The 15,784-nt window shown below is 34.9% G+C and overlaps 1 protein-coding gene across 4 annotated transcripts in view; it reads right to left on the bottom strand.

The window, feature by feature from the left end:
- Positions 1 to 365: 365 nt before the first annotated feature.
- Positions 366 to 15,784, bottom strand: part of LOC109080221 (TBC1 domain family member 1-like) — a 55,144-nt gene continuing 39,725 nt past the window's right edge. For all 4 annotated transcript variants that reach the window (XM_042771675.1, XM_042771715.1, XM_042771758.1 and 1 more), the window contains 7 exons: positions 14,197 to 14,358; positions 13,270 to 13,431; positions 9,583 to 9,827; positions 8,203 to 8,362; positions 4,606 to 4,775; positions 2,706 to 2,882; positions 366 to 1,973 (listed from right to left, as the gene is read on the bottom strand). In XM_042771675.1, the coding sequence (XP_042627609.1) occupies positions 1,761 to 1,973; positions 2,706 to 2,882; positions 4,606 to 4,775; positions 8,203 to 8,362; positions 9,583 to 9,827; positions 13,270 to 13,431; positions 14,197 to 14,358 (1,289 nt within the window). In that variant the 3' untranslated portion in view covers positions 366 to 1,760. The remainder of the gene's footprint in view (positions 1,974 to 2,705; positions 2,883 to 4,605; positions 4,776 to 8,202; positions 8,363 to 9,582; positions 9,828 to 13,269; positions 13,432 to 14,196; positions 14,359 to 15,784) is intronic.

Consider the following 15,784-nt stretch of genomic DNA (forward strand, 5'->3'; position numbering starts at 1 on the left):
ACACACACAGACACGTATACATATATATATATATATGTGTGTGTGTGTGTATATATATGTATATATACACACACACTGTGAAGCTGACTTGTTCACTTTAAAGAGCAGAACAGCTCATACAGGTGCCTTAAGTACTGAGACCTAAAGAAATTTACCTTATTCACTTTAGATCCAGGCAAAACCAGGTGCAATGTTGTATAATTAAACTGGTAAGTCTGATTCAAGAGAACATCTGCTTCAACAGAGCATTACATGGAACTGCTCTTTGGTATGACACACAAGCAAAAACACACACACACACACACACAAACACACAACCAAAGTGAAACCAACCCTGTATTTCAAGTAAATCAACTTAACTAGCATCAATTGAAAATGTTTTTAATGCACATAATAAGAATTATACTCCCAATAAAAACCTATAATTAAAATAAAGCACTTAATCAAGAATGATGTTTTAACAGTGTCCCTGTCTTTCCAACACTGAGAAACACAAATGGAATTCTCCAGAAAAGCACAAGAGGTCAAAGGTTAAGTACATACCGTTATGCAAATGATGCAAGATGATCTGTTTTCTTTGCTCGTTCACACACACCCCTTTCCAAATGTATTTCCATCAGTCAAAATATATCATAGTCAAATACAGAGGTGACAACTCTGGAACGTGCATTTAAAACAGACACTCATGTACAGTGTACTCAGCCGACACACACACATTTAAGCACCAGACACGTGCGGTTTGTCACAGAGAAAGTCTTGAAATAATAACATTAAGATCTTTGGTTCATTGGGTACCATATCAACAGCAGTGCAGCCAAGTAGCTAAAAATGCCATCACTGGAGACCACATAATCCAAATTATCCAATTTGTGTGTAATAATGAAAGGGACTGAATTTTGTCTGAATAGTTTTAATGTTATTTCAGGAAAGTGTAAGTGAGAATTTTCTGTTAAGAGCAAGTGATTTCTTGATGATCTGAGTAAATCAGCAGCATTCGGTCTGAGTCTCAGAAGAAAATAATTATAAAACAGATATTTCTCTGTTTATGGAAATGCACTCTGACTTGAACTCTTTTGTTTCTGTTAGAACTGAAGATTGTGCAGATTTACAGTGTACTGGAGGGTTGTCTTTTTTAGTTTATATTGCACTGGAATATAATGTTAGATTTCCACATACTGTACATACATGCTCACACAAAAAAACATTCACACGAAATAAGAACAGGGTGCAAACAATACGCTGCCCACAAAGAGTGCATTTATCCATAGCGGGCTGACCAGTGCTTACTGGGGAACTGTCAATTTGATGTCAGAAGGGCCAATCAAATCAACTTAAGAGGCTTTGTTGGGGTCAATGCCATGTTAACAAGTTAACAACACCACATCGACAGCAGGGAGTGTAAAAGGGAGTGTATATTAAAAATGGTGACCCAAAACGTCAATGTCCAGAAAGGAAACATCAGTCACAAAAGATGTAAGAACCAGAAAGGGTTAGCAATCTTAGCTATTCTTTTGAGCTGTTTTAATGTTTTGATCTTTTAGGTTGTTTGATCAGTTGACTCTAAAAGACACCATTTCAGCCCTTCAAGAAAATCTCCATTGAAGGAACGTCAGTGCCCTGAAAACCTACCTGTCTACCTCCACTAAGACAGCTTGTCTAGAGCCAGTAGGATGATGCCAGAGGTGATGCTTACAGGAGGAGCTTGATAGCAGGTCAGGTGAAGACAGTTGACAGTAGACTCTGAATCCTCACTTACACAGTTACTGGTTGTAGCTTGTGTTGGTGAGGTTTTCCTGGTCAGGGCAGGGGCTGTTTATACCCAGACTGCTGAGGAGATCTCTGAGATTGGATACAGTCTGCTGCAGCTCTGTCCGTTCCTGTTGGAGAGTCTTTACCTCCGACTGTAGCTCAGCCTCTCGATTCACCATACTGTCCACACGAGTCTCCAGCCATCTGATCTTTGCGTGGGCAACCTGATGGAAGACAATAATGACTTGTTCACTCCAAGCCAGATGCAATATAAAGAATAAAATGTTCGGACAGAAATTCTGTAAGGAAGAAATTCACACTGTATATGATGCTGAATTTAAATAGTAGAATTTAAATAGAATTTAAATAACTCATAACCAAAAATACTAAACATAAAAACAAGCAGACATACCAAACCGGAAAAAAAAGGATGCACCATTTCACTTTGAAATCTTATGTTTGCAAGGAAACTATTTACACTACATCTTATGCTAAATATAACAGCTGAATAAATAATACTGCAAAAAAAAAAACAAAAAAAAAAACAAAAAAAAAAAAAAGAAAAAAAAAAAAGAAAACATAGCATTGAAATAATTAAAACAAAGTTTTGCAGTGCAATATTTTGAACTTAGCATTAAGGATTTCATAAAGATGCACCATTGTTCATATATAAAAATACAAATATTTAGGAAGGAAACTATTTATTCTATGTCTGATGTTCAGTTTAAACAGCTGAATAAATTATACTAAACACAAACTAATAAGCACACAACCCCACCCAAGAAAGCAAAGCAAAACTTTTTTTTGTGCATTTTTTGCTTGGTGGAGTATATGCACCATTTCCCTTTGAAATCTTTTTGTTTACGTAAAAGCTGAAAATTCAAATACAGGGTGAATAAGCCTTTAATCTACGTAAAGGCAAACATATAAAAGGAGTCTGTGTTAGGATGAGCCACCTGAACGTCCTCTAGGAGGTCTAAGTTTTGCTGTCGGAGGCTTCCATTGGTCTTCTCCAACTGGGCCACCCGCTGTGATTGGCTGAGAGTGGAGGGACCATCCAAGAGCTCGTCCTGAAGAACATGATATTCCACCTCATAGGCCTGCAGCTGTTTACTGATATCCATCTCAGACACCTACACAGAGACATGTACAAATATACAAGATAACAATATCAAAGCTGGACAAGTCAAAGCATGTCTCTTTGTACACACAAACTTCAGTTCGTAAGATTGCCCTTTGTGTGTGTGTGGTGTGTGTTCTTCACTACTTGTCTTTTTTATAGTGTCATAAATAGTCTCTGGCCTGGTTAAGTTTCTTTTCTTTTATGAATTTGTACTGCAGCAAAAGAACCCTAACAAAAATAAAGTGTAACATATTTAAAAATATTTTAATTGTATTTTGTCCTATAAGTTTTCATAAGTGACAGTACACATAAAATTAAAATTCACCATAAAATCATTATCATGCACTCAACAGGGCAAGATATTCATTGAATAAATTTCAGCACGTTCCTCACACAGCAATCATATGTTTTAAAAGACTTGTTATATAGCACACAAGTCACATTAACCACTTTACAGTGCTTTTAAAGTGTTTTAGGAGCTTGAATTTACATTTGTGTGTGTCTACTCTAAAATGTATTTACCAATCCCTTACCACAAATGAAAAAAATGTGTTCCTCTAGCCATTTCTCTATACCAAAATATCTTTTGGTACGTTTCTCTTTTGTACTTCTCCCAAAAGTATTTGCTTATTGACTCTCCTTGCTTAGATAAGAGCTAAAGAGATATCTGATCCTTTTTCCAACTCAGAGCTTTAAATATTGTTTGTTTATTTATTTTTTTCTGACTGCAATGCAACAAAATGTGATTATTTTAAAGCGGGTGATTCTTTTCTATAGCCACAGTACTGCACTTGTATGGAAGCCTGTTTTCGCTACTGCTTTTTATCAATTCTGACTTTTTTCTCAATTGCGAGACATTAACTTGCAGTAGCGAGTGATAAAGTCAGAACTGTGAGATATAAACAGCAACTGCAAGAAAAAGTCAGAATTGTGAGATCTAAACTTGCAATTGTAAAAATAGTCCGAATTTTGATATAAATTCAATTCTGACTTTTTTCTTTCAATTCTGATGCTTTTACTCACAATTGCAAGTTTATATCTTGCAGTTTTAAATTATTTTCTCAGAATTGTAAGATTTCACATTTCTCGCAATTGCGTTATAAAGACAGAATTGCAAGATATAAACTCGCATTCTGAGGAAAAGTCAGAACTGCGATATTATAAATTGCAATTGTGACTTTTATTGATTTTATTTGAAATTCTGACTTAATAAATCGCAATTACCTTTTTTATTTTTATTCAGTGGTGGAGACAAGCTTTCATGCACTTGTTGTTACTCTTGCTTTATTTCATTTATTTTCTTGCTGCTAAATCTATTAATTGTACATGGTTGGGCATTATTTAAAATATTTAAGAGAACCTGTGGTGAATTTCTTGCATGAAACCCTTTTCATCGTTTCCGACAAAAAACACATACATGCACAGACACACACTGAGCAACACCCATACTTTACTAACTCCATCTATTATTTGTGCCGAGTTCATGATGAAACTAGTACTTATGAAAACCACATATGAAGATGAACACAAGACACACCCGAGCACGAGTATGTGTTGATTGTGTAGGGAAAGATACACATATATTGCTGTTACCACAAAAGCACAAATACAATCCACACCCAAATGTGTCACTGCCTTGACACTCAGCGCAAGTGAAAGTGTGTATGTGTATATGCAAATCACATTTGCAGGTACAGTGCAGGCATGCAGACTAACACTGATATATTTATTACCTGATTGATTGTTTTTTCCATTTGCACAAGGCCGAGATTGGGTAAGGTTGTTTTGATGAACTCCACAATTGACTCAAGATTGTCGTGCTGGAGAATCAGTGGCTTGTGGCTACCAAGAAGACTCAAAGCCACCTTGAAGATAACCTCTGATCCCTGAAGGAACAGCATGTCTGGAAGATATAAAATCAATAAATACTTTTCAGTTTCCGTCAAGGAATCCATTTTGAAGATACCCCAGTCGAAGAAAGAATATTTGACTAAAATATTGCATAGTGATATAATACAAATATAATTTAGATTCACAAATGAAGTTCAGTAGTCTATTAGCATCATGCCTGATAACAAATAAATTATGGGTAAACCAATAAAAAAAATGCTTGCAGATAACAATAAAATGATAATTATTTCATGTTATGCCATATAACCAATAAATATGCAATATTAAAATTCTTAAAAATTTAACAAATAAAACTTTAAAAACAAAAATTCATAATTTAAATAGCTTTAGAAATTTAGTTAAATTTATTATTTATTTTATTAAATTAATTGTTTTTATAAAGTAACTGAGGAGCATTAGAGGGCAAAAAAACTAAGAAGCATTTTGCCTCAAAATCATGCATTAAAATATTTAATGTACACCAAGCTGTGGATTATGTTTAATAAATAATATTAAAAATAATATTAAACAATATGAATATTAAAAAGTATTAAATATCCAATATGCATTATAATCATTTAACGCACGCACGCGCGCGCGCGCACACACACACACACACACACACACACACATATATATTTTTTTTTTATTACAATTTCAACAATGCATAAAATAGCAGAAATAAATCTGCAGAGAGTTGTGTGTTTGTTTGTAAATGTATGTGCATGTGCAAAGAAAAAAAGACTGTAAAATGTGTATGTGTGTAAGTCAGTGTAAAATGAGATGGTTGAAGATGGTACGAGATAGTCTGAGCGATTAACCTTGGAAAAAGATGTGAGTTTGTGTGTCACAAGGTCAATGACATTCACCCTTATAATCATACCACACACACAGTCACGGAACTGTGATTAAGCAAAACAAAGTTAGCGCCAGTCGTTAGGCATCAGTGATTTTGATTACCATACAGTACATAGTTAACTTTAGTGTGCACATAGGAGATAAAGTGAGATGCAAAAGAAGGATAAAGAGAAGCAGAGAATTTTGCATTCTGAAATTATAAATGGTGACATAGTTAATTAAAACCTTATCAGAATTTTTTTTCAGCAACATATCACAGGATGAATACACACACAGAAAAACTATTTTCATATTTACTGTATGAAAATTATTTAATTTGTATTGACACCTCCTTTTTCATTTATTTGACTTGATGCCAGTCACTTTATTACTATACATTATGTAATATTATTATATTATTTATTCATATTTTGCATTTGGATTTTATTTTTAGAATTTCAGTTTTCAATTTAAATTTAGTTTAAGTTTTAGTAATTTTTAGGGCTGTCAACGTTAACGTGCTAATGCATGCGATTAACCCCAAAAATCCTTAATTATTAACGCAAAATTACTGAAGCACAATTTATATTCTAAACCTTTTACCCGATTTCACGTCTCTGTTTGCAATCAGATCATTTTAAGCCGCTAAACTCCAGGAAAGTTTTCAGTCCAATGATCCAGTAAGCGAATGCATTCAAACAATCAGTCCAAAACAGTGCTAATGTAAAGAAAGCCAGGCTGATTACATTATATAGATCAGCAATAGAGACTCCCATTGCCTTTTAAGTGAATTATTAATCGAGCCGTGTCATTTTCTGTGATTGCCTCTGAAGAGCGCGAGCGTCACCCTGTGTCAAATAGAGACTGCACGGAACGTCAAAACTTCCCACCGCTGGATGATGAAAAACTACGTATTCTTGACTGGATAAAGCAAACCAGTTTCTCTCTAGTAACGTGCTGATGGTCAAGGATCGCAATCAAGGTAAAGTCGATTGCGGTGGTGTACAGGAACCGTACAGTAAGTATATATTGATGAACAAACAAACCATGTACGAGCGCTCTTGACACACACATCATACATTGTATTTATGCACAGACACATTTCCATACATTCACATTGTTTCCACACACATTCAGGACAATATTTGGATTTGTCATCATGTGTATGTTGCTGTGTTTAGTCATTCTGAATGGATCCGTGTACTGTAGTAGATATATGCAGTCAGCTCAAGGTGGTAAGTTTAGGGGTATTTTGGCATCTCCATGTGGTCCTGTTCGGTATCGCAGTTTGACTTTTCTACTATAAACATACTATACACTATGAATTCTGAAAAGTTTTGTATTTTTTTTTTATGTGTGCTTTGGTGTGCACAAATGAATCAATTTTAGGTAAATTGTTTTTGGTTTACTTTGCTGGGTATAATAAATAATGACAAAATGAACGATTAAACAAGATAAACGGTACATGCTTACTTTCATGATAAGTGTGCGATTAATCGTAATTAATTAAACAAAAAGAGTGTGATTAATCTAATTAAAAATTTTAATCTATTAAATTGCACTAGCAATTTTGTTATATGCTTTTGTCATTTTTATTAGTGTTTTCTAATATTTATACTCTTTTGTTTCAGTTTTAGCTTTAGTAATTTTATTTTAGTTGCCAGGGCAACATATCAAATCTTTGTTTGAATTTTGAAAGTTTACGTTTGTCATCTTATATTTATATTTTATTTCATTTCAGCTTTATTTCAATTCATGAAATTTTTTATCATTTTAGTTAACAATAAAATTTTGAAAATCCTAACTTTGCTTATCAAAGTAACAACACACCTCTCATTAATAAGCCGCATGATTTCAGGTATCATCCATGTCTCTAGTAAGGTGCAGGGCAAATTACGCACCAAAGACTTAGGGTTAGGGGTTTTAAGAAAGAATGTGCATTAGCAGGCGCCACTAAGAAGACACAAATAATAAAGAAATTCAAAAACCCAGGTGCAAAAATCCTTCCCCAACCTGTAAAATCGCCCCTCAAGATGAAAATTGGTGCCAACTTGCAACATTTCATTAATATCTCTGCATATAGGGTGTGTCTGTATACATGCAGATATGGGCGCACCTGATTGTATATGGTAACGACAAAAGAAATTATGCGCTGTTATGTGTTTGTTCCACATTATCCTTCCAGACAAAAGAATGTCAAACATGTAGGCCATCTTCATAAACACTTCTGAGGAAATTAAGAGAACGGCAATCCATCACTATCTACCACACTGGCATCTGATTGGCCTGTTGATATCTCCTAACATGGTTTCGTTTTGAACTTTTTAGATCAGTAGGAGATGCTTTTAATATGTGGCTTGGTGGTTAAACCTCAGAGCTGGTAACAAAAACCAAGGATTGTATGTTGTACGCATTTCAAGAGCTACGACTAAAGTGCACTTGAGCAAGGAGCTTGTCCAAAGGGACTGTGCCTGCTTTAAATAAATGTGTCTGTTAAATGCATAATTACAAAAAGCAATGTGGTAATGGGCAATCTCAGGAACTTATTTTGATTGGGAAAGTATGTATTGAGAGTGTGTGTGAGTATTTAAGTGTGCATTTACCAAACACTCGTGCCACGAATCCAAGCGGGAAGTGAGAGGCAAAGGCGGTGAGGAACCAGGGAGCGGCATAGAGACTTGGGCCGATCTCATACTGCTCCAGATGAGTGTAGAGCTCCCTGTGATAGTCATGCAGCAGACGAGACAGCTGATACATCTGAATCTGAGAAAGAAAGAAGAGAAAAACTGTTACTGACAATATCAGTCAGTAGAATACTAAAATGCTAATCATTTAATTAAAATGTATATAAACTCTCTCTCTCATGAACTTATGGGAAACTTAGACAGCTGATACATCTGAATCTGAGAAAGAAAGAAGAGAAAAACTGTTTGTGTATAATATAAGTCAGTATATTTCTTCTTATGAACCTTAAAGGGATTGTCCACTTTCCTGCAGATATTAGTTCCAACCTGGATTAAACACACCTACACACCTACCTACAACTTTGTAGTAATCCTGAAGACCTTGATTAGCTTGTTCAGCTGTGTTTGATTAGGGTTGGAGATAAACTCTACAGGAAAATGGATCTCGAGGTCCAGAGTTGAGAACCCCTGGCCTACAGTTATGATCAAATTCTTCACACATGCTTAGCTGTAGAATGTTTCTTGCTTGATTTGTATCAGGGCTGTCAAAGCACACGCATACCATGTGTGATAAATTGTGTTAAAGAATTTTATATATATATATATATATATATATATATATATATATATATATATATATATATATATATATATTATTTTTAAATGCAGTTTAAAGGCACACAATGCATTTCTGAGCAGGAAGTGAACTGCAAAAAAATAAAAAATAAATAAAACAATAATAAGATCACGCTTAAGTTTTCATGTCATACAAAATCGATCCCATAAGCTACATATTCACGAGTTATGGCTGAAATTGAGTTTATAGAACAGTGAACTGGACTCAGACATGTTTGTCTCAACTATGCTCAGATTCAGAGTAAACACATTTGGCCGGACATTCAAACAAAAAATTTTCTCATCTACCATGTTTTACATTTTGGTTCTGTAGGGCAGAATGTGGCCACATTAAAATTAGGATACATACATCAGTAACATTGTCAAACATTTTTACAATTTAAAATAACTGTATATATATATATATATATATATATATATATATATATATATATGATGGCAAAGCCATTATTCCAGTCATCACATGATCCTTCAGAAATCTGTAACATTTCTTATTACTTTCAATGTTGAAAGCAGCTGCTTAAAAAGTGCTGTTTACTTTTTTGTGGGAACATTTTTAGGGATTTGAAATAGAAATCTTTTGCAAAAGCACCACTGAGGTGGAAAACATTAGGTGGTATATAATATCATACACTGTACGTGAGAATGTCAAAGTTACTGTACCTGCAGTATGATCATATCAGGCCTGTACTGTTTCCGCAGCCCCATGTCGTACATCAGGAATCTGAGCATGTGGAATGCGTCCTCCTCACACATATGGAGCAGCAACACGCCGGCCACAAAACTCAAGCCCTGGCAGTAACCCACCTCTGGGTCCAGCAGAGAATATGCCTTCAGTAGATTATAGAGAGACAGCTGGCCAGCACCCAGCTGAGTGCTGAAATACGGATGAGTGGGAAATGTACGTCCTGGGAGAGGAAGAAGAATAATCATTCAAGTATTCTTTTTTTCTTTTTCAGTGCAGATTGAGCAAAACAATGCTGCTGTTGTTGTTGATGTTGGCAGAGACACATATGACCCCTCTTCTTTCAGCTCAATCTCCTCCTCTAGTGTTCAGACTCATTCAGAGGGTTACTCTCATGGGTGTGTGGCGCTTTAGCCACATGTAGAAAGAAAGAATTGACAGAAGGACAGAACAGACCAGGGCTCATTTATTTGACACGATATCATCAGCCAAAGTCTGGTGCAGGTTTTCAGCTTTTGAGGCACATCTACAGTATATGCTTATACTCCCACAATGCTTCTCTCATGTAGGTTTACAAAGAGGCCAAGTATCTGGATACTTAAGTTACACTTCAGTGTTTGAATATCATTGTATTACTCATATATTTCAAATTATGTGGAATCTGCAAAAAACTGATGCAAGACTTTTCCCCAGAACTAACTTTTTTTTGTTTTTTTTTTAGTAATTCCTGTTACAGAGTTGGCCAGTTGCTTGGTTGATGTTTTAATGCCATGCCAACTTCCTTTGCTATTTTCATAGCAGGTAACAAGTTAAAATAATAGAAAAAGGCAATTTAAAAGCTTGTATAAGGTAAAAAAATTCTAAAATTAAGTCAGGGTTTACTCTGTTAAAAATTTATTTTTGTGGAGTTCTAATTTCCAAAGTGAACAAACTGGCCCAAAAAAAAAAAAACAACTTTGGCACTGTGTATCTATGATCTAATCCCATCAATTATTGAAAATAAAGATGCAACTTTAACTGACAATCGGGTTAATTTTATACAGTTTGTTGTTCGTACACTGGCCCCATTCATTTGTCCACTTGATGATGATAATATGGTAGTCTTCTTTAGCAGCTGTCCACTTGTTCATTTCCTGGGATTCCACAATGTCCAAGTGGCCAACAAAAATAAATATTAAACTTCTGTGTTTCCAGTTCTGACAGTCTGAAAAAGATTTTTACTTGAACACGAAAATAGAAAAAAAGAAATTTACTGAAAGTAGACTGTGTGCATCTGAAGTGGCATATGATGAAAAAATGGTGTCACTCAATTGGTTGGAAAGCTGTAGAACATAAATGCATACATGAAGCACGCAAGCATCTCCCGACAGGAATTTAAAGTGTTGCATTGAAGTAGAGCTTTTATGTTCCTGTCTGAGAGGGCGTCTTCCTAGAAACAATATACATTCCTATAAGATTAGGTTTCTTCCTGCGTTGTGAAGCTATCCATCTCTCTTTCTTCCCACTGTCACTGTGCTGAGAGCCAACGACACCTCCCTTTCTTTGTCTGAGCCTCCCCATTAATCTCTCCATCTTCACATCTGTCCATCTCCGCTAGTGTCTCAACCATTCATTCAGCCTGAGGTTCTGCAGAAGTTTGTCCTCTATAATAACGGAGCTAATGATCGTTTTGCAAAGAATGGAGACTTGTGTGTATACTCAGATGACAATTTTTGGAAAAATTTCAGGGCAAGCGTGAGCATGTACAAGTTGTACTTTTTACAAAGTGTGTATACAAGTGTGTATTTTTAAGACGGAAGAGCAGAATAGCTGTTTTTCAGCAAGCTAGAACGCAAGCCCACCAAATAAGTGTCAGGTTGAGCTCATCAGCTGAACATGTTTCTGTTCCTCAAAACACACGCAGTCGACTACAATAAGTCTACTAGACATTCAACAATCATGTAGATAACTGACAACCATTAAAGATAACAAAGAGCTAAGGACAATACAAAAGCAATACAGTAACCTTTCCAAAATCTAGTGAGCTGTTTACCAGGACTGTATTTTAAGAGTCAGTTCCACTGCATTGCTTTTTAATTATTTTATAACTTTTCATGACAAACACAAAAGAAATTGAAAAAAATTATATTAATATGATATTATAAAATATTATATTCATACACACTACCGTTCAAATGTATGGGGTTGGTACGATTTTTTTTTTGTGTGTGTGTGTGTGTGTAAGTTTGAAAGAAGTTTCTTGTACTTACCAAGGCAGCAAAATACAGTAAAAACAGTAATACTGTGAATTATCATTAGGATTTCAACTAACCTTTTCTATTTTAATACAATTTAAATGTAATTAATTTTTGTGATGGCAAAGCTGAATTTTCAGCAGCTATCAATCTAAGCTTTAGTGACACACGATTCTTCAGATATCATTCTAATATGCTGATTTGGTGCTCAAGTAATATTTTTTGTTATTATATCAGTGTTGAAAACAGTGCTGCTTATTATTTTTCTGGATACCATTATATATTTTTCAGGATTGTATGATCCAAGATTATCTCATGAAGTTCAAAGGAACAGCATTTATTTGAAATAAAAATCTTTTGTAACATCATAAATGTCACTTTTGATCAATTTAATTCATCCCTGATGAATAAAAGTATTAATTTCTTAAAAAAAAAAAATCTTACAGACACCAAAATTTTAAACGGTACAATTATTAATATAATAAATAATATATGAATATTTAACTTAATACCAAATAATTAATTTAATTCATTTTACTTTGTATTGTATTTATAAAGAACTAAATTGAAATACCCTACTATACTGTATATAGTACAATGCCCTACTATATCCAAGACAATATTCGAAGGCCCTCCTACCTAAGCTGATATGTACCTCTGGTACTTGTGATTTTAAAAACAATGTTGTAAATTTAATTTTGTACATCTTTACGATATCACAATTTATTTGTACTATTTTTATGATTTTAGTTAAGATATATGCTAATATAAAAATTTAAATAATTTCATAATGGTAAACTTTATTATATAGTTTTCTCAGGCCCCTGGTTGAGAACCACTGTTATAGAATACTGATTTGTTTGCATAGCAACATGCTTAGGACAAATTCTATTGGAATCAGTCGTGGGCCTAGTCTTCTGTGCACTTTATGTGAAGAGCGACATTTGTGCATCCAGAACAGATGTTGCCTATCAAGAGTTTCTCAAATCAGTCACTTGTGAGGTTCCATTTAAAGGCTGGAATACACTACAGGATATTTGCCCTGATTTACAGTTTGCGTCTGTAATCAAGTGTGCATGTTTGAGTTGACAGATTCCATAGAAAATCACTTAGTGTAAGATGGTCACAGACTCTGATTCCATCTAGTTGGAGGATATCAAATGTTTGCTATTTTGAGCCATCTGTCACACATCTACTATCAACAAGGCGCACGTTTCTGATTGTTTGTGTGTGATCCTCAGTCGTTTAGTGTATGATGCCCAGTTTTTCCTCTCTGGCTGTTTACAAAGTCGGTAAGTGTATGATAAACTAGTGTTTTAAAATCTGTTCCGATTTTAAAAGTCATGTCGTGTTTTCCAGCCTTTAGATGGATGTAGGCAGCAATGCAGACCACCAGGTTTAGTCACAGATCACCGTGCTTGTAATACTAACCCAAGTCTATGAGGATGGCATGCTGTTGGGATGTGAGCTGCTTCAGAAGCTCTTTGTAAGGAGTGTCATTATTCGGAGGTTTGTTGCTGGGCACCTCCTGCCTCAGCAAATACTGCTCTGAAAGAAACTTCCAAATCTCTCCTCGATGCTGCCGAGGAACGCCTGAGAGAGAGAGAAAAACAGAAAGAAGAGCAAAAAGAGTGTTTCATTGATCTTTTGAATGTCTTGAGCAGAACACTACAGTTTTGAGTGCTTTTCCAGTAGTGTGTGATCTCATCTGACATGTAGATGGATGTCCATAAAATCACTTCAAGAAGACTAAGTCCAAAAATCAGCTTTTTGTGTAATTTCTGTGGCACCAAACAGAATTGCAAACACTCAGCAGTTTGTCCCCACTGCAGTTTATGAAGCATAAATCAGTACGATCATGCAAAGTGCAAAGAATTGCACCAGATTCATCGTGATAATGAACTCTATAATGAACATGCCACATATTCATGCCACAGTTGCACTTAACTTGAACAGGTGTGTGCTTGTGTGCATAGGTGTGTGCAATCTCACCAATCATTCAACAGAACTACCTCTATAAAAACCTGACTATCAAAAAGACAGCTCCTGTGTCTATATTAAACACTCCCACACATACTCTGCATAAACATCAAATATGAAAAACATACCCCATTTTTTCAGGAAAGGCAAATTAAAGGCTTTAAAATAAATGCACACAGTTAACTCAGTTTACACTCCTCTGAAAAACTGACAACTGATACTTAAGCTGTCTAAAACAACATATTACATTATCTTCACTCAATGAACAGTTCTAGTTCAGTTAATCCAGGTATCAAAACATTCACTGACAAACCTCATACAACTCATTGTTAAATCAAATTAAACATTCTCATGTATCTACGTGTGTGTGTAACTCACCTTGTCCCACAGCTGTGTGGATCTCCTCGGTCTCAAATCTGACCTTTGACCTCCCAGTGGTGTTGAGCATTCTCTCCCAGACCAGAGTGACATCTTTCAGACATGGAGTGATCTCTTCATAGTCCAGCTTCAGTCGTCTGCACTGCAGATCACTCTCTGATGCTGTACACACATTGAATGAAAGGTTATTTATTTTATTTACTGTCCACTCATTGTGCTACTTTTCCATTGTTTTTCTCGATGCTCTAAACGGGCGTGTTTGACCATTGCACTTATTTTGCAGCGTCTTGACATTGCCTTCTAATAAAGCAGTACTCAAGTTAAAATAAGTTGAACTTTTAAAAAACACATCTCAAGAACTGTTTCCCCATTCCACTGTCTGCATCTCGCATTTTTTAAAGCAAAAATGTGTTCTGTGTGAATGGTCCCTTACTCAATGTTTTAAACAACATTTATTTGTTCTGATGTGAAAAACAGCTTAAGTTACAGTACATAGCCTAAAAAAACTGTTTTACATATTGGTTATTGGGCACAAACATATTTACTACGGTTTAAGAGTTTGGGGTTGGTTACAATTTTTTATGTTTTTGAAAGAAGCATTTAATTGGTCAAAAATACAGTAAAAAATTATAATAATAATAATGTGAAATATTATTAGTTTTATTATTTCTGTGATGGCAAAGTAAAATTTTCATCAGGTTCTGCAGAAATCATTGTAATATGCTGATTTGGTGCTGAAAAAACATTTCATATCAATTATGAAAATGCTTGTGCTGCTAACATTTACATGTAATCATTAAGCAGATGCTTTTATCCAAAGCGACTTTCAAATGAGGAGAACAATAGAAGCAATCAACAAGAGGGCAACAGTATACAAGTGCTGTGACAAGTCTCAGTTAGTCTGGCACAGTACACATTAAAACAGAAATATTGAAACATTCTAAATGTCTTTGCTGTCATACTTTTACTTTGCAATAAAAGTATAAAAGGAACACTCCACTTTTTTTTGAAATTTTTTTGAATTTTTTGGTTTCATTTTCTGGTTTAAACTGTTGTTATTTTGTTGTTTTTTAATATTTTCGGATGATTTCTGGGTATGTCTGTGTCACTTTTAGCTTATCTTAGGATAGATCATTGATTCTGAGAAGTAAAGAGTTTCTATATTTTTCCTATTTAAAATAGGTTACATCATGTACCATTGGTGCAGCAGGTGCAATGATATTATGCACCACCTGAAAATAGTCCCAGCTAACTTCCAATAAGTCTATTTTCATTTATATATTTTTCATATTGTACCATGGGTGCAGCGCCTAGTTGCACCCATTTTTCATTTTCCGTCGTTCTTAGTACACGATGTAACTACAGAAGAGTCCAGTTTTAAATAGGAAAAATATAGAAACTCTTTGGTCATTTTTAAGCGAGATGATAACGGTCTAATCAGATTCAATGATCCATGCTAAGCTAAACTAAAAGTGCTACCGCCAGACCCAGAGATCAGCTGAATGGATTTAAAAACGGTAAAACTCAACTGTGAGCTGGAAAATGAGCCTATTTTCAAAAAAAGTGGAGTGTTCCTTTAATTTCTTTC

Source organism: Cyprinus carpio, chromosome A1, assembly GCF_018340385.1.
Source record: "Cyprinus carpio isolate SPL01 chromosome A1, ASM1834038v1, whole genome shotgun sequence".
Taxonomy (NCBI): Eukaryota; Metazoa; Chordata; class Actinopteri; order Cypriniformes; family Cyprinidae; genus Cyprinus; species Cyprinus carpio.